General features: G+C 37.5%; 1 protein-coding gene and 1 non-coding gene across 4 annotated transcripts; both read left to right on the top strand.

Annotated features, from left to right (window-relative positions):
• Positions 1-9,620: 9,620 nt before the first annotated feature.
• Positions 9,621-19,679, top strand: LOC133519586 (uncharacterized). Of its 3 annotated transcripts, XM_061853609.1 has the most exons (4): positions 12,384-12,405; positions 12,555-12,605; positions 17,566-17,698; positions 19,399-19,679. In XM_061853609.1, exons 2-4 carry the CDS (start codon positions 12,603-12,605, stop codon positions 19,590-19,592), a joined length of 330 nt encoding a protein of 109 aa, XP_061709593.1. In that variant the 5' UTR covers positions 12,384-12,405; positions 12,555-12,602; the 3' UTR covers positions 19,593-19,679. The 3 variants fall into 3 exon arrangements, with proteins under 3 accessions (XP_061709592.1, XP_061709594.1, XP_061709593.1); XM_061853608.1 differs by lacking the exons at positions 12,384-12,405; positions 12,555-12,605 and adding an exon at positions 9,621-9,715; XM_061853610.1 differs by lacking the exons at positions 12,384-12,405; positions 12,555-12,605 and adding an exon at positions 11,306-11,511.
• Positions 11,622-11,693, top strand: Trnat-agu (transfer RNA threonine (anticodon AGU)). Its single transcript has one exon. It is a non-coding gene; the product is annotated as a tRNA-Thr (tRNA).
• Positions 19,680-19,995: the final 316 nt, after the last annotated feature.

A 19,995-nucleotide genomic window follows, 5' to 3' on the forward strand; every position in this document is an offset into this window, starting at 1 on the left:
AAACGATATCTAAATGAGAACTTATCTAAACCAGAACTTATCGTTATCGTATTTCATTCTTCAAATCGGCCCGTAAGGCTCATTTTGGTGGTGCGAGAATTTGCATGTGAGTTTAATTACATTGCGGAAGATATTTGATGGGTATTTGATAATTTGATATTTACCAGTCCTTTTCGGTGAAGGTAAACATCGTGAGGAAACCGGACTAATCCCAATAAGGCCTAGTTTACCCTCTGGGTTGGAAGGTCAGATGGCAGTCGCTTTCGTAAAAACTAAAGCCAACGTTAATTCTAGGGATTCGTTGCCAAGCGGACTCCAGGCTCCTATGAGCCGTGGCCAAAATACCGGGACAACGCGAGGAAGAAGGAAGTATTTGATGGGTCAGCTGCATTAGATATACCATACCTAGCGAGCAGCAACCGATTTCGCGCGCAGGTCTAAATGAGCTCTTAGTACAGCCAGGAGCAGAAGTTGCTAAATATTAAAAGAAGTTGTTAAATATTTGTTATTGTAGCTTTTAATTTATTATATTTACTTGAAACTTTAGCGTGTAGTTGCGCTATCTCGGAAAAGTTTCCACAAAAGACCAGCGTCGAGATCCTTAGGTGGTATCTTGACATTAAACTGACTGAGGGCCTTTTCAGTAACGCTTAATAATAAACTGGTTCTGTAGCCTCAGGTATTACCTAAATTTAAGCGTTTTCTGAAAAAAATTCTTCTATTCTATTCTATTTTAAATGAGCAAAGTGTCCAAATGACCGGAGCACAAACTAACAAACATTTATCTATTTTAATTCACATGGATAAGAGCCCGCACACACAGAGCGGTCTGGAGTTCCGTGTTTCTCTGACCGCTGATCTGGGCTATAACCGCGAAAATCGAAGTTCGTCAATTGCGGGCATTTTTCTGTTTCTCTAATTACGTCTTAGTGAGAGTAAAAGAGAAAGATCCCCGCAATTTGCGAATTTCGATTTCCGCGGTAGGCTATGCTTGGGTTGTAAGCGTTCTAACGCGCACAAAGAGGCATGTATACCGTTCTATTTTTGTTTATGCTATCGTACGTGCAACTTGTGGTTAGATAATTTATCTTCGGAAGAAGAAACATTGCTTTTGTGGAGCCTAGACTGGAGGAGGTTACCAAGAACCGAGGAGGATAATGCTAAATTAAAGAATATATTTAACGAATTACTAGGGAATGAATCTAATGAATTGAGAGGAGAGGAAAAGAGGCGGTTATTTTTGAAAGTCGGTTAATAAACCTGAGATGGTCAAATCAATCAACGCAAGTTTCGCGCGGCGCGCCTATGTTCTGTACCCCTAGTGTAAATTTATTCGATGGCGTGACGTGACGTACGCGTTTGCGTTAAGTCTCATTTTGTATGGGATTTTGAGTTTCCAAAACGTCCCGCTTGGCGCGCTGTTTCGAAATCCCATACAAAATGAGACTTAACGCAAACACGTAAGTATGTCACGTCACGCTATCGAATAAATTTACACTACAGGCTCTGTTCCTGGCTTTACTGAAGTAAAAAGTATACATAATGCAATCAGAGGGCCTACCGCGAACCACGTACGGAACCCTAAAAAGTAGTCCTGATATACAGGCTGTAACAAAACACATTAGGACAGGACGTCCAAGTCGGCCAACCATCCATACTAAGTCCAAAATATTTTTGCGTAATTTTTTTTTTCAACATTTTCCTTCAAGGCACACGATAACGAATATGCCTTTAAATGGCTCCCCACTTTTATATTACACCTTGTATTAAGCATATCTAAACATTTTCTTATTCAATGATCACGCAGCATAGTCATTACCTCATTACCGATACCTAAACATTCCAAAATCTTTTAATCCGATAAGATAACGATAACACCAATTAAGTGTTACGCGAATTTCATAACGTTCTCAATTAAAACAGAACGTAATAACAAATGGAGCATCACGGCTCACTGGGGTGCGACTTGAGAGAAAACAAGGGACGCAGACTACCACACGCAGACTACGGTTCTTGATCCGTTACGATTACCGCCAGCAGCGGGGCGACACTTCTCCTTGCTCCGAGCTCCGAGCAATTATTAGGGGTGGCACAACTTTACGTCCCCATGTGTGCACAACCACAGATATGATAATGACTTGAATTTTGACAACCCTAAATAGCCGAAAGGGATACATTAGAAAGGGACAGCATGATTCGTCCCTGAGTCGTTGTCAAACTTCGGTTTTGTAGGAAGTGTCATTTCTGTACGGTAGTACTATTATTTATTCTGTGCCCCCAGTAGGTCTACTACAACAGAGGGCCTCCGCGAATACTGAAGATCGCAAATTGCGGGCATCTTTCTTTCTTACTCCAATTAAGGTGTTATAATATGCTGATTGCTGACACCATAAAATTCCAACAATACTATACCTCGCGCGTCCATTAATGATCCCTATGATAATTCTTTTTTATACGGAGCAATTAATTTTTGGAAGTATAGCACATTAATTTATTTAGAAATGTAACATTTAAGTAATTAAAATACGGTAAAAACATATTTCGTCAATTATTTTCCAAAAGCGCCTTTGAGGAACTGTGATAGAAATCATCATTTGACGCGTTAAATATAACATACCACCTACAGACAACATGAGAACTATACTAAAACGCCCAATTTAATAAAAGCTTGTTATAAATATCATAAGTAACATAACGCAATTAACCGTGAAACCGATCACAGTGAACACGCAATTTGAAAGCCACACGATCACGGCAAGTGATCTGTGTTATCGGGGCAGATGCCGTGTAATTATCTGTTACGTAATGATTAGTAATTAAATCTCGGTACGATCACAGATTTACATAATGATGAACATTGACAGTGGCACTGTCACCCACAGATCTTAACTAGAATAGAATATCTTAAATCATTTATTGTTTAGAAATTATTTATTACTACAAGGCCTACAAAGCTACAATACAAGACTCCGTTGGCTCGGTCAGCTGGAGAGGATGAAAGAGGATCGTGCTGTGAGAAGAGCTGTGGGGCACCCGGGTGAAAACGTCCGTCTGGGCGTCCCAGATACCGCTGGAGTGACGAAACCCTAAAAGACCTCTCCGCCCTCGGAATACCCACCAGGGGCAAATTTCTCGAACGGTATTATTCTAATTTCATTAATGTTTTTCCATGGTAACTTATACGATTTGACAGTTCGTAGAGTAATAATATTAGTCTAATACCGTTTGAGAAATGGGCCCCTGGCGTGAAGTGGCGCAGAATAGGGGAGAGTGGCGCTCCGTTATGTCAGAGGCCAAGATCCTGTTTGGGTCACTGAGCAAGTGACGTAAGGTCTATAAGATGAGATGTCCCGTACAAACGCATTTTATTTCGTGTAATAGAACTTTGATGATTATTTTCATGGGCATATTTATGACCATATCACAGAAAAGGGAACTTATCGTCCTCGTTTTTCATAAAGGTATACATAAGTAACATAATATATTTACAATAACGTCAATAACATTATATACATAATGGATATATGTTTATTTAGTCAACTGCAATATAGATTAATCGCAAAAAAATGGTCTGTTTCATACTTTCTGTAAATTTATTTTTCGCGATTTCGGGGTTGGTCTCAAAGTAAAAGTTGCTCAGTGTGACCTATACATTCAGCCCGTAGACTAATACTAAATAAACACCTGTATACAGTGGCAGGTATTACTATAACTAGCTTAAATCTAGAAATTTAGAAGAAAATATATTTAAAAGTACCTATGCATATTAGATAAGTAAGTACGTACATATGCCCTATCAAAAGCAGTTTGCATAAGTAGTAAGTAGTAAGGTAATATATGGTTTTATTTTATTTTATTACTTAATTCATTCAAGTCACCAATCACCAACACACATTGTCGTATTTTCTTAGATATTCCTGTTGCATATTCCTTATCGCAAATGAAAGTTCTGCGATCATTAAACGCAAACACGAAGCAAGAAGTAAAAGAGGCGGGTGACTGAAAAGTTAATCGGTAGTTTCTCAAGCCTTTTGTTATCTAAGTTCCGATATAATTATCTAATCTCAACAGGTGGTATAGTTTTCTATTTAACGCTAAAAGTGTTGCAATGTATCGGAAGTCTAGCTCACTTTGTTTATTGAAACAATAGTATTTAGCGTAACATTGGATACGCAATTTTGATTCTTATTGCACTGGCATAGGCTTCAAAATATCTGACTACAAGGCTATTGATCACAGTGGTCCTCTCGTAACAAGTCTTGCACTTGGCCAGAGGGAGGAAACTAGAGCGTTCGGGCGTTCTCGGCTCCGTTCCGCTCAGCATTCCTCCGAGCAATTATTAGGGTTGGCATAACTTGACGTTTCTTTGCGTGAATACAGAATTTTGACAACCCTCAATAGCCGAAAGGGATAGTTCCATACGTTAGATACGGACAACATGATTCGACCCTAAATCTGCTATCAAACTTCGGTTTTGTAGGAAGTATTATTTCTGTACGGTAGTACTATTATTTATTCTGTGACTTGGCTTTAGGACGTCCGCTAGCTGGCGCGGTTGCACAGAGCGCGAAATATGAGCGTTACTAACTGGCGCGGACGCGTGTGACAGATTTTACCTACAATGGCACCCGTGTGCGTGCGCCCGCTACGTGCACCCGCGGCACCAGCGAGTGGACGCCCTTATAGCGATAAAACAATTATACGCTTAACTAATAGCTACTTCTCCTGTTGAAGTTTTAATACTTTTAGTCTAATTTTTTAGTTTAGTTTTAGTATAGTTTAAATACTTACCACGTAAGTGGGAAGTTGGTGGAAAGCAAACGAACGATATAGCCTCGGTAAGCGGCATTTTTTATAATAAGTATCCCTACTGGATACTGGAGGCAAATTATAAGTAGACGAATCGCCTGATGGTAAGTAATTGCCGTTGCCTACGGACGCCTGCAGCACCAGAGGAGTTGCACTGCCGGTTTTTAGATGGGAGTATGCTTTTTTCTTGAAGGGTTACAGATCGTATCGGTGCAGAAATACCGCGGGCGACAGTTCATTCCACAGTTTAGCTGTACGAGGCAGGAAGTTTCTGGAGAATCACACAGTTGAAGACTGCCGACCAACTAAGTGCTGCAGATGGAAATGTTATTAACCTACGGACTTGTATCTTCCGTCGAGTACTCGGACGGCTTATTGTATCTTCTGTCGAGTGCTAGCCATGTCGTTTACCTAAGGAACAGAATATAGATACTTATAGTGTGCTTTGTGCTTTTGTCTCTCGAAGAACGTCGTTAAATTGCTACACGTTTCCCAAACTGTTTCTTCTTCTTCTCTCTCGCGTTGTCCCGGCATTTTGCCACGGCTCATGGGAGCCTGGGGTCCGCTTGACAACTAATCCCAAGATTTGGCGTAGGCACTAGTTTTTACGAAAGCGACTGCCATCTGACCTTCCAACCCAGAGGATAAACTAGGCCCTGATGGGATTAGTCCGGTTACCTCACGATGTTTTCCTTCATCGAAAAGCGACTGGTAAATATCAAATATTTCGTACATAAGTTCAGAAAAACTCATTGCGGTACGGGGGATTTCCCAAACTGTCTACTGGAGAAAAAACATAGGGAATTAATGCCGCAGTCGAATCACCACAAACTAATCAAAATACGCTTTGTGTCGAGATTCCAACGTCGCGACCCTCAGGAGGAGTCCGGACGTTACTCTCACAACTTTACGATGTCATCGACCTTCATAAGGTAAACATCAAAATACGCTTTGTGTCGAAATTCCAACTTCGCGACCCTCAGGAGGAGTCCGGACGTTACTCTCACAACTTTACGATGTCATCGACCTTCAAAAGGTAAACATCAAAATACGCTCTGTGTCGAGATTCCAACTTCGCGACCCTCAGGAGGAGTCCGGACGTTACTCTCAGAACTTTACGATGTCATCGACCTTCATAAGGTAAACGGGATACATACATCAGTGTCGACGGTGTTGCAGGGCGCAGCAAATGGTATGGTGGTGGTTGAAGCTGGATTGCCTAATCTTTTCTTTCTGTCTGCATTCCTGGCATCAGAACTTCTACAGGGAAGGATAAAGTTAACCACGCTGAAGCCTTTTTACAATTAAATTTCCATGCCCTTTTTTTAAGGAAGGAATAGAAATAGTCATTATTTAAGTGAAGTATAAACAAGAGCAACTTTATACAGACACTTGATCATTATAGACACATTTATCACCTAATGATAACTCCATATTTGAGGACAATAGGCATTGCATTGGGCAACGTATTGTGTACGAGAAAGTATGTCAGTTTGGGCCTCTGAGATATAACAAACAAAGTGTAACATGTTAGGATTATGTAAATAATAGCCTCTTTTGTTGTAGATTGTTACCAGCTTGTTAGGGAAGGCACTTAATAGTACATTAAAACAGCCAAAGGCCTATTGCTCAAACGGTAGGCATTAATTAGACTAAATATTGTAAGGGAGATTTGGTTGACTAAATATGTATAATACATCGTGGCCTTAGGGCCTGTTTCACAATGTCCAAGTATTGGAAAGATAATCAACAAATAAATTAACGGTCAGATAAAACTTTCTGATAAAACTTAGCACTTTACCTACCAGTTAGCTTATTTGAAGATTGTGAAACGCCAACGATGACTTTATTCGTCAGATAAGAGGCAAGTACTTGGACATAAATTCAATCTTACAATATAAAACAAATAATCTTATTGCACACCTCAATACAGAAACAGTACCAATAATACAACACATAAAGAAGAGGTAAACAACAGGCGGTCTTATCGCTAAAAAGCGATCTCTTCCAGACAACCTTTAGGTAGCGGAATTAAAAAAAAAAATCTTTATAGTAAAATACTATTTATTCATCAACAAATTTCAAGTAAACCAAATAACATAAATATTGTATCAAAACATATAAACTAAACTAAATTATAACCATCGAAATTAATAATAATAATAATTAGAAAAAATATTGATAGTTATGAATCGATCCTTGTATATAAGACACTAAGGCTATTTAGTTAACTTCTTTTCAGTGTTAACGGTATGTCTTAGCTTCTTAAATATAAGGGTCAATTCATAACTGTTAAGATTGACTTCTAAGCTGCATTAGACTATAGATATTATAGTACCCATAGTACAAGCTCTGCTTAGTTTGGGGCTTGGACGATCTGTATAAGACTGTCCCCAAGTATATATATTTTTTAAATAAAGAAATGCGCCTAATAGGCATTGAGTCCCACGAACCAGCCGCCGAAAAACTGGACCCGGATATGGCCTTAAATTACGTCCAAAAGAGAAGTATGGGCACTGTGACTGTCATCTCGCTTTGTGTAGTAGGGCACAGCACAGCACATGTCTTTTCAGATCTAGAGCAGAGCCCAACTGGGGAAATACCTCCACCTTACAGAAAACTGCAGCCAAATAACACTACACAATCACACCCTACTCATAGTGTTGTGTTCCTGCCGGGAGTAATGTTGCCAGAGCTCAACAAGGGTGCGGAGTGTTAGGGTCGGAAACGCGCATATACTTAACTCTGGAGTTGCAGGCGTACATAGTCTACGGAGACTGCTTACCATCAGGCGGACCGGATCATTTGCCACCGACATAGTACAAAACGACGTAATATGGTATGGAGATAATTAAGGTCCGGGAAAGGACATCTGATTTTTTTTTTCATTTATCATCATTAATCATCATTATAATTTCACGCAGACGAAGTCACGGGTTTCAGCTAGTACCACGTAGAATATACCACTGTTGCCCATTTCTCGAACGGTATATATCTAATTATTAGTATGTCGCTATGGTAACCCATACGATTTGATAGTTCGTAGACTAATATTATTAGTCTAATACCGTTCGAGAAATGGGCCCCTGTATTCCAAATATCCCAATTAGGTAAGTAGCGTAACATATCAATTTTGATAATTGTCTGTCAGTCATTAAAACGTGGGTTAGGCAAGAACACGATTAGGTATCGTTTTATAACAGATCGAGTGTAAAATGCAATTACATTGCATTACATTACTAATAATTTCAGTGGAAAAAATACTATTGCATTTACAATTAGATAAAATAAACATGATTTTGTGGGCGTGTGTTTTGTTGTTACTCCTCATTTGTAATTTAACGAAAAAATCATATAATCGTTGATATATGTATGAAAGATGTTAAGGATGGCTCACGCTAGACCGGGCCGGGGCCGGGCCGGAGCTTCCGGCGCTCCGTTTTCTATGGAAAGCACCACGTGATCACCGATCAGCCAGGTTGCCAAGGGGCTCAACAAGGGTGCGGAGTGTTATAGGGTCGGCAGCGAGCATTTAACCCCTCCAGAGTTACATACACGGAAACCGCTTACCATTAGGCGGGCCGTATACTTGTTTGCCACTGAGATAGTATGAAAAGAAACCTCTGAGTTACGAAAACGTATGGTATTTTCGTAACTCAACAGAAAACTACATACTTAATTTTTTGGGATATTTTCATATTTATTCCACGGCGGAATTTCCGCTCAAATGATTGTTGTTCAAACCATTCAAATTTTATCCAAAGGTACCGAAAAGAAATTGTCAATAAAGTAAAAATCGCCCAATCTGGAATGGTATTAAAAATGCATTAGGTAGTTCCGACACTTCTTTTTCTATTAAAGGATGCTTTCTATAGAAAGTATAGAAACTGAAGTGTCGGACGCCCCGATCCGGGTCCGGACCGTTGTAGCGTGAGTCATTGGTACTTTATTCTTCCTTGGCTCCATCCATTCATTCATTCTCAGTATGTAAATGTATGCTTCGAAGCCGGAATAGATCGTAATATACCTAAATAAGTAAACTCAGATAGCATAACGATCAACAGAAGCGCAGACAAATTGCAAATGAGTAAAATGCGCCCCGAAGAGGGACAGTTGCAGTCAGTGTGGCAGTCCAAAAAAACAGTGGCGTAGCGGGAACTATACTAGCCGTAGGCGTACCCACACACGTGAGGCCCTTTTCAATGTGTATTCCCAAGATAATAAAAAGATTGGCTTTGTGGGGCCCCATAGGCGACGAGCCCATTCGCCCACGCCTAACTACGCCACTGCAAAAAAATATTCAGATCATACTTAGGTATTACAAGCGTGCGTCTGTAGTATTTGTATAGGCATATACAAGCCTTAGGCTTAGATAGCATGAAGAGCAGTTCTCGAGAAAGTCATCAGTCAAATCATATAACTCACGTCTCTTAGACATGAGGTTATAATAAAAATCATTTTAGAGGAAATAACCCATATTAATATCCCTGATACATAAAGTCACGGCCTAAAAGAAGTTATATGAAAGAGTACAAAATGTTAAAATAAGCACCGTTGACGTAAATAAAGTAGCCTACTAGCAAACACAATCAAATATCAGTTCGATAAACATTTGGACCGACATTTACTAAGCATTATATTCACTACTGACCACTATACATCGAACTTCCAAATACGCATGATTGTTATAAATTTATAGCTCATTGTATACTAGCATAAAGTTACGTACGATAACAAAATACTAGCCGAATAGATCACAGAGGCATCAGAGCATGAAACCGTCAATAGAAAGTGTTTAAATTCGTTTTCTTCCCTTATAAGAGATCGATCTATAGTTCGAACGCCATTGACACAGTGACAGTCGAACGTAGGAGCATAATTTAAAGAAATGAGCAGAACAGTTCTTGTAAGTACTTTACCTGGAAATTGGGACATAAGTAGTATTGAATGGTAGATTTTTATGCACCTATAAAGCAAAGCTTAAACGATTCACAAGTTATGAATACCTGATAAAAATAAGGTATTAATAATTTACATCACGCGGGTCAGAAACAAGCGTAAGGCGAGCTTGCTGGGAAAGCGGTTAGCATAGCTCTTAGTATGCATGATTGTAGTGCCGATGTAGGCAACAGAGGGCCTTCCGCGAACCACGTTCGACAAGTTGCCACCCTGTCATACTAACGTACGAATTTACAAGTGCGACAGAGGCAACACGTCGAACGTGGTTCGAGGTAGACCCTCAGAAGCTCTATCGAGAAAAACTAAGATCGACTTTATCTGCCTTACTATCACCCAAATATACATGACCTACTCGTATAGAGGCAGATAACGAAATTACGTGTTTCGCGGTACGCCCTCTGGACATATTAATTTGTTGTTTAAGCTTATCAAATAGCATGTAAATGTATGCCTACTAGATTTCTTTGTCATCGCTTTTAGTTATCCGCACCACGCTATTCGGATTATTTTGATAAATTAGTTAGTATGCGCTTGCAACAGTAGTCTTACCACCAGGGGCCCATTTCTCGAACGGTATTAGTCTAATATTATTAGTGTGTTATCATAGTAACCCAAACAGGGGTCCATTTCTCGAATGGTATTAGATTAATATTATTAGTCCACGAACTGTCAAGTTGTGTGGGTTACCATGGCCACACATTAATAATATTAGACTAATACCGTTCGAGAAATGGGCCCTAGTTCGTGAACTAATAATATTGTTCTAATACCGTTCGAGAAATGGGCCCCAGTTTGACACTGACGCTAACAAGTGAATTATTCTGGCTCGTACTGACATATTAGTGCGAGCGAGATGTACCTATAGAAAGAAAGGTATGCAGACGTTAGCCAACATGTCAGTTCAACACTAAGAAGGCAGTCGTGGTAAGGCTGCAGGCCCTATTCGGAAATAATTCTAATTTTGTACGTAAAAAAATCCTGGGCGGTATTTTTCATATAAACGTCAAACTTTTCGTGGGAGAGGTGCATTTTTATAAGCTTGCTTAATGCATAATTATTAAGACTTATTTAAATGAATTAGCAGCTTATCTGCTCAATTACCTTCCGTCCAATTAAACACCATTAACCTACTGTTGAATTTTAATTATAGCAATTTAAACTTAGCCGTGAGAGCATCTTCACATTATCCGACCCGATATCGGATGTAGGATCCTACATCCGATATCCGACATCCGATAACCAGCATTCGATAATGTCGATCCGACCCCTGACGGGGGTCTGACATGGCTAAAATTATCGAAAGTGCCTCTGCGTTATCCGATATCGGATGGTGCCTATGAGAAAAACAGCAAAAATTTTGCAATGTGAAAACGCTCTTATTGAAAAAACTGTTTTAATTTGGAACTTTTTTGCATAATAATACGGTAAACAATTAAATGACTTTTACTGCTTTTACAGCTGTTATGCCTATTGAGTTGAGACTAATAGCTACTATAACTTGTTACAGTTGTTACATAACAGAGATATAATGCGTTCATTTTGTGCTTCCATCAGTTACGTAACCTGTCAAATTAGAATTAAACGAGTGTAAAACTAATTCGAAGTGGTATTATGGCAGTTTATCAACATCATAATTACGCCTTTTATGTTGAGCTATTTGTAGTAAAATTCTAATTGCTTGTCGCGCTGATGACTCAAAGGAACTAGGAGGCCAATTCAGACAGACATTTTAATATCAAAATGGTAAAGTTATCAGGCGTATATAATAGTTGTGCCGTTCTGGAGAACGTTTTTCGTTTTGTATACAGAATGTTCTCGCATATGACTGATATAGTGGAAATGTTGAAAGTGAAGTCTCTGTGGCTCAGTTGGCAAAGCGATGGACTAGTAATCCAGAACCGTGAGTTCGTGTCTCGCCGGAGACAGCGATTTTTTGCATTTTTCATTATTTCTAACCTTTATCAAAATGGTGTTTATCTTTTTTTTGATGGATAACGTGTTCCATAGAACTGTAAAAAATATTTAAGCAACATAAAAAGAAGAATACTGTTTTTGTAGTTTTTGTGAAGAAACATCCAAGCTCCATTTTATTTTTTGCGTGACCCCTTATAACCTACTTTCACTTAAAAGGCTTTACCAGTTTTATGACATTAATTCGACACAAAACAGGGAAGGTCGTGAACCGTGAACCTCACTGGCGCTCAATTGTCGTGATAATTCTAGTTAGAAAAAAAGTTTGTCGTTGAAATTCAAGATGGCGAAGACGGCTCGCGAATATTTTTTTGTGTTTTGCTCATTCATGTTGTTTAAAGTGTAATATTGATAGCTTATTATGCACTGAACTATTGTGGAAGTGTGCAGCTAATGAAAAACTAATCTTGAAACGAATTTAACCATGTTTTAATCAACGCTCGGCAATCCATCGTGGTTTTTATTGTAGGTTCTGCCATCTTATGGGCTACATTGGAAGCTTAAATTTGACATTTACACTTCAAAAAGTAGGGAGCCTGCCTACATTTTATACACTGCACGCTCCCTATCACTAGCATATTCAATCCTGACGCATAAAATGTCCGAAATATTTGTATGAAAATTTTAGATTCCACTACGTCACGCACATACAAGTGAAAAAATCACGATACCAGTACCTAAAAACTTAGATTTAATATGAATTATATTTTTTTTTATTATTATGTTAAATGTTACAAATCATGTTTTGTAAATAATTAATTTTAAATAATATTGTGACATATAATATGAATTATTATGAATAAATATATGAATATGATAAAACGTGACGTAATGGAACGGACATTTAAGGACATCTTTCTTTAATGGTAAGATAGAAAATGCTGAAGATTGTGAGTAAAATGAGCCCAAGAAAGTCCAGATTTGTAAGAACCATTTTTCCAGTTTTTTTTGGAAAATGTTAATTACAACCATCATAAACCTTATATTGAACCGAATTTAAACTGTCGTGATACATCAAAAGTTCCTCTAGACTTAAAAGTAACACTTAACGGCATGGGTTTGGAGTGCGTAGAGACAGCAACACTGTTAGGGTTTGATATCGATACACATATAATTTGGAAAAAGCATATCGCGAAACTAAAAACAAAATGTTCATCATTTATTTATGCGTTAAGAGAGCTTAACAAACCAACAGATCTACAATCCGCGCTTACCGCATACCATGCCTATGCCTACTCATGGCTTAAGTATGGCATAATACTATGGGGAAATATTACAGATGTGAATGACCTATTTATACTTTTTTAAAAAATGTATAAGAATATTTAGTTAATATCTACATCCCAGAAAAGTGCTTACAGTATTTTAGGGAATATAAACTTCTTACGCTGACCTCCATATACATCTTAGAATTGGGTACATTTGTTAGGGAAACCCAAACCTATTCATCTATATTCAAGATCAGCCGCGACGATATCAATCCCGATTTCAAAATAAGTTAGGCTCTAAATTAAAGTTATACAGCTCAAGTCCGTACGCCATGGCAATAAAAGTGTATAATAAAATATATAACAGCATAAAAGCAGAAAAATGAAACAAAACAGCAATAAATAAATATGAAATATGAAACATTTTTGACCAGACTTAAAACTTTTGTGCATCAATTTTAAAGGGTGTAGCAGGATAGCCTAGGAAAAACTGCCCCCAGCGATTTTGGGCCGAAACTGTAATCAAACGATGCCTTTTGGGGAGGTTATACTCTGCACAAAGTTTCATCCCTCTGTTACCTCCTGGGGGTGAAAAACACCCGATTAACCCCAAAACTGTTTTAATTATTTTTTCCTAAACTATGAAAGTGACGAATTTAAAATTTTGTACAAATATTAATAAGACTAAAAGCTATGTGCAAAAAAAATATTAACCCCCTAACCATTTAAATTCTTGTAAAAAAAAACAAAAATAAAAAAAGAATCACCCTGTATATCAAGTTTGGCTCATGGTACCACACCATTTTTTTTTTCAAAAATGAACCAGTTTATAATCTACATGATACAAAAGTTTCATGGACCTACTCCAGAAGGAACATTGCGAAATTAATATGTATTGGCTCTTTGGTGCGTACTATTCATTGAACTCCCACTAAGAGCCTTGCATTATTAATAAACAATGGCTTGCGATCGGACCGCTGGCGCTGCTCGTGCCCGATTTGAAAAAGGTGGGGATAAAGAAGTATGAATCAAACTCATTTGTATTTATAAAAACATTTTTAGGGTTCCGTAGTCAACTAGGAACCCTTATAGTTTCGCCATGTCCGCCTGCCTGTCTGTCTGTCTGTCTGTCCGAGGCTTTGCTCCGTGATCGTTAGTGCTAGAATGCTGAAATTTGGCATGGATATATAAACCAATAAAGCCGACAAAGTCGTACAATAAAATCTAAAAATTTAATTTTTTTGAGGGTACCTCCCCTACACGTAAAGTGGGGGTGAATTTTTGTTTTTTGCTTCAATCCTACAGTGTGGGGTATCGTTGGAAAGGTATTTCAAAACTAATAGGGGTCTTCAACAAACATTTTTTGATTAAAAGAAAATATTCGGAGATAATCGCTCCGAAAGAAAAAAAAATGTGTCCCCCCCCTCTAACTTTTGAACCATAGGTCCAAAAAAAATTAAAAAAATCGTGGAAGTAGAGCTTAAGAAAGACATTAAATGAAAACTATAGCGGACATGATCAGTTTAGCTGTTTTTGAGTTATCGCAAAAAGTTTCCCCTTCATAGTAAAAAGACATACTTTAATTAGGTACTGATTATGCAAATTTGCCTATTTGTTTAACTCACGTGAAAGGTACCGTTTCATCCCTTGGTTAACAATTTACTATACTTTAAGCTCCAGTTTAGCTTATTGTGACGGAAGAGTAACTACGGAACCCTACACTGAGCGTGGCCCGACATGCTCTTGGCCGGTTTTTTTAAATTATTTTGTTTTCGGGTCCGAGACGTTGCGTATTAAGCATGATACGAGTATAATGATTAGTAGCTACGAAATAGTACGTTTATTTTAATTTCGCAATGTTCCTTCTGGAGTAGGTCCATGAAACTTTTATATAATATAGAATATAAATTGGTACATTTTTGAAAAAAAAAAATGGTGTGTGTACCATGAGCCAAACTTGAGATCCATGTACAAATGAGTTTGATTCATACTTCTTTATCCCCACCTTTTTCAAATCGGGCACGAGCAGCGGTCCGATCGCAAGCCATTGTTTATTAATAATGCAAGGCTCTTAGTGGGAGTTCAATGAATAGTACGCACCAAAGAGCCAATACATATTAATTTCGCAATGTTCCTTCTGGAGTAGGTCCATGAAACTTTTGTATCATGTAGAATATAAACTGGTTCATTTTTGAAAAAAAAAATGGTGTGGTACCATGAGCCAAACTTGATATACAGGGTGATTCTTTTTTTATTTTTGTTTTTTTTTACAAGAATTTAAATGGTTAGGGGGTTAATATTTTTTTTGCACATAGCTTTTAGTCTTATTAATATTTGTACAAAATTTTAAATTCGTCACTTTCATAGTTTAGGAAAAAATAATTAAAACAGTTTTGGGGTTAATCGGGTGTTTTTCACCCCCAGGAGGTAACAGAGGGATGAAACTTTGTGCAGAGTATAACCTCCCCAAAAGGCATCGTTTGATTACAGTTTCGGCCCAAAATCGCTGGGGGCAGTTTTTCCTAGGCTATCCTGCTACACCCTTTGCATTGAAATATTAATTCTATTTTAATACAGTAATTTTACATTCTTATTCTTATTATACTAATTAATTTGACATTACTTAATAATTAATTCTTTGCCTATTTGTATTTAATTCACTGACAATTATTTGATTCAATGCGACTTTCATATGTAAAAACTATTAAATTTACTTAATTTTATATTATACACATAGTTTTAAGATTAGATCCTATGCATGTAATATTACTATGCCCTTACAGGGTCCATATGGAACTACCCAGACTTTGTCATATCGATAATACCATGGTTGCAATAAATAAATATGAATATGAATTTTACATGCTAACATTAAACTATTTTTTCGGTTTAAACTCACGTTTTTTTTCTCTACGTGGGTTTATCTTATATTGGACGTCGAATGTACGGTTCACTATAGGCTGATCAGCAGTCCTCCACTCGCCGGTTTTTACGTAAGCAGTAGGAATATAGTAGATGGCCTGATATACTTGTCCAAAAACTTTTGATTGACGCAATGCAATCAGATTCGTATCATAGAAAGTTTATTGTTACATTAATTTTTCTAATTTAGTTATTTCGTTTTGCGAAATTATATTTTTGTATCATGTCGGTAGGAAACTGACAGCTCGCCTGATAAGTATGTTATACTTGTGTATACTTATCTATGTATCATGCTGGAAATCGTTTTAATACCTTAATTTGGTGCTAAATCCGTGGAATCTGAGTGTGCGCAATCCCAGGTGTACTAGATTTTTTGTTCTTTTACAGTTGTATGTAGCTTGAAAACGGTACGTTCAACTGAAAATTTGCTCTAATCATGATAAAAATTGATATCTGAGGATCCGAAGGTACTTAATATGAATTTGTAGTCAAAGTTGTAATAAATGGCCGCCATCTTGAATTTCTTTATTTTTGGTATGATCATATTAAAATCCGAAAACGCCTTTTCAACAGTGTCTGATCCACCAAACCTTACTGGTAATGACATTTTAACTGATAGTGAGTTCCTACTACATCGAGTGGTTTGGCAATCCAAGGTAAAATATGTATGTATGTAAACACTTTATTGTACATAAGGGACAGGTAAATATATATCCCAAGCCTCCCAAAATGTATGCACACCTCCTGGGATTGCGCAAACTCAGATTACACGCATTTTGGAGCAAGATGAAAATCGTTTCAAAATGATTTTCAGCTTGCTGGTAATTAATTCCTAAAACATTTTTTTATGTATTTTATTGGCCTACTAAGTAAATGTAAAACTTTTCCTCCAGCGATGATTTGCCCAAAACGACATTGTTTAACAAATTTGTTTATGTACCCATACCTATACATACGAGTATAAGAGTTATTGTAATGCTTCTATTTTTAGTAGAAAACATGTTGTATTTGTGACAAGACAATAAATATAACACACATGTGTTTAACTTCACTAATATCTGTCAGCATTACATCCCATTTCAAAAGCTTTCAACCTCTCTAATCTATGTTATCAGATTCTCAAGATTGTTACAGATAATAAAAATGTACCTATAGTTAATAGAAAACATATTCTTAGAAATCATTTTTAGGGTTCCGTACCTCGAAAGGAAAAAACGAACCCCTATAGGATCACTTTGTTGCCCGTCCGTCCGTCTGTCTTTCTGTCAAGACCCTTTTTCTCAGGAACGCGTGGAGGTATCAAGCTGGAATTTATATCAAATACTCAGGTCTACTATCCCTTGGAGTTGTGAAAAAAATCAAACATCTAAGCCAACGGAATCAAAAGATACAGCCGGTAATGCCGCAAATTTCCGACACTCGCAAAGGAATCAAAACCTACAGGGTACTTCCCGTGAACTCAGAATCTTGAAATTTGTTACGAAGCAAAATCTTATAGCACAGATAACGGAAAAATTGCGAAAACCGTAAATGTTTAGTTACATCATATAATAATATATCTCTACAGCTTTGTACGGTACGCTCGGTGCGCGAGTATAACTCGCACTTGGCCGGTTTTTTTTATCTCGCCCCGTTTGCACTTTTTTACTTGAAAAAAGTTCGTTATTTGTATTTGCTCCCCATTTCACTGTTACAGATTCTCCTGTCCATAGCAGTAGCATGCCACGCATGGTCCATGCCCTTCTACCCGGTGCAAAGGGCCCCAATGAGGATGAGATACACCAGATTTGCCCCTCCACCACCACCATCGCAACCTCACAGGATTCCTAGTAAGTTATCTAGAATAGAATAGAATAGAAATAATTTATTCAGACAACACATCAAATCAAATAACACATAATATAGCAAATCCAGGCAAAGATAAAAAAAATGGTGGAAATTCACTAAATTCCCCCGATGGAACGAAGGCGGTGTATTCGATTAGTTTGAGAGGCAGTTTTTGTGAATAAGAAAATGAAGGCATATAAGTGGAATCTCGATAACACGGATCTCAAAAGAAACTTCAAAAAGTTCGTGCTAACGTTTTCGTCTTATAGTCGGGGATATCAACTTAGAGAGGTTCTGATATGTTTTCGTTCGTCTTAACCAGGTTTCTTTCTAGTTAGAGTTAAACCGAATGTAAAATTGGAACTAGAGAAGTAAGGGGTCATCCATTAATTACATCAAACGCCAGAGGGGGAGGGTTTTCAAACGTGATTGTTCACGGTGTGACAAGGAGGGGGAGGGGTCAACAAACCTAGAAATTCGTGTGACGTAATTAATGGATGACCCCTAATTATACAGACGCGTACAGTATAGTCCACATTATTTTTCGTTTTTCGGGTTTTGGAGTTAAAAATCCATTCATCTTATTGAGATTAAATATTTTGAGTTATGGAGGATTCGGCCTTTGAAGGGAAGTGAATAACATTTTATTTCGTGGCAAGGAGAATTTTTTCTTATCGAGGTTTGAGTTATGGAGGTTCCACTGTAGTTAGCATAATGTAGCGACAAGTGAATTGAACGAATGTGTGGTGGTTTTAACTCAAATTATTTAGCAATCCATAGACAGCGTAGGTTTTGGCAAATGATTGCTAGATGGAGCGTAACACATTAAGTGTAAAATTAATGGATCGTATCCGGAACACACAGCTGCGCATGCGCACTAGTTTCTTTTTAAGTGTCAATATCTATTTTCTAACGTCATGTACAAAAAATCGTGCGAATAATACCGTTCCGTGTGTCTAATTTAATTTTATTGAAATCCGAGTTGAGTAGGAGTCAAATATCGAAATTATCTATACATACAAACTTTACTTGCTTTGTAGGTACTATTGTAAACTAAATGAAATGAGGCGTAAAAGTGCCATTTTATTTGAAGTTGTACACTATATTAAGTAAGTATATTACTTTTTTCGATTTGGGATTTATTATGTTATTTCTTCTCAAAATCACGAGCTCATTAAATCCTAATAGGAGAAAAAAAATCCATAAATGCCAAATCCGAAAAAAAAGTAGTGTGAGTACAAACTTTTAAATAGATAAAATGGCGCAAAAACAAACTTCAATTTCTAATAATTTTTGACGACCGGTCTGGCCTAGTGACCCCTAATTTTTCACGTTATTCCCACGCAATAAATGTCAAATTCAAACTAGTTTTTCAATGGTTGTTACCATTGTTATGAATGACCCCAATTGCCTACTTACTACCCTTATTATTATTATTTTTTTTTCGGGACAAAAAAACAGTAACACACAGGTTTAGACACAAAAATAAAATACAAAGAATAATGAAGTGTGAGACCAACAACATCGTCCACAGATTACTAGATTATCTACTGATAAATCTACAATATATAGCGCTAGGTAACAATATAAAGGATATAAAACTAAAATTAACACAGCTACGGTTACAATTATTGAACTACAATAGGCTACGCAGTTTTTATAAATTCAAAACACTCTCGATTCCAATACGTGACCATCTCAGTTCCAGTTCAAGAGACCACCGAAGAATACCAAAGGCCGAAGCGCGGTCACGACCACGACTTCTACGGTCATGACCACGATCACGACCAGACCCGGGGTGTGACCGGCCCCATCCACACGTTCGTGAAGACCGACAAAAATGCCAACTACAAATGGGGGGTCAGACACCATGTGGGGAATAAGTACGCTTCGTAATGTGGGGGAGTTTTGCTTTAGTATTTATTCAGTTTTTATGGTTAATTTAATTGTTGTTTTGGTTGTTGATTAAGAGTATTAAGTGTTTTTGTTTGTTTTATTTATCCTATTCCTAATAAATTAGGTAAATTGTCAAGTTGCTTTTCAATACTGATACGTCGTAGGTAGTCGAAATTTGCCAACTAATAATAAAGTAATTTTGAATAGAAAAAACCGGACAAGTGCGAATCGGACTCGCCCACTGAGTGTTCGGTATAAATTTAACTTTTATTTATTTATCTGGGTGCACAGTAGTGCCCCCGCCAAACTCCTCGTCATATTTTAGAACCCTCGTAACTTATTTTTTATTATACTACGTCGGTGGCAAACAAGCATATGACCCGCCTGATGGTAAGCAGTTTTC

This window comes from Cydia pomonella, chromosome 7 (assembly GCF_033807575.1).
Source record: "Cydia pomonella isolate Wapato2018A chromosome 7, ilCydPomo1, whole genome shotgun sequence".
NCBI lineage: Eukaryota > Metazoa > Arthropoda > Insecta > Lepidoptera > Tortricidae > Cydia > Cydia pomonella.

What these genes read in the sequence shown, in the direction of transcription:
- LOC133519586 (XM_061853608.1), top strand. An exon ending in GCAACCTCACAGGATTCCTA is followed by an intron (nt 17,699 to 19,398) that starts GTAAGTTATCTA and finishes TGACCATCTCAG; the next exon opens with TTCCAGTTCAAGAGACCACC.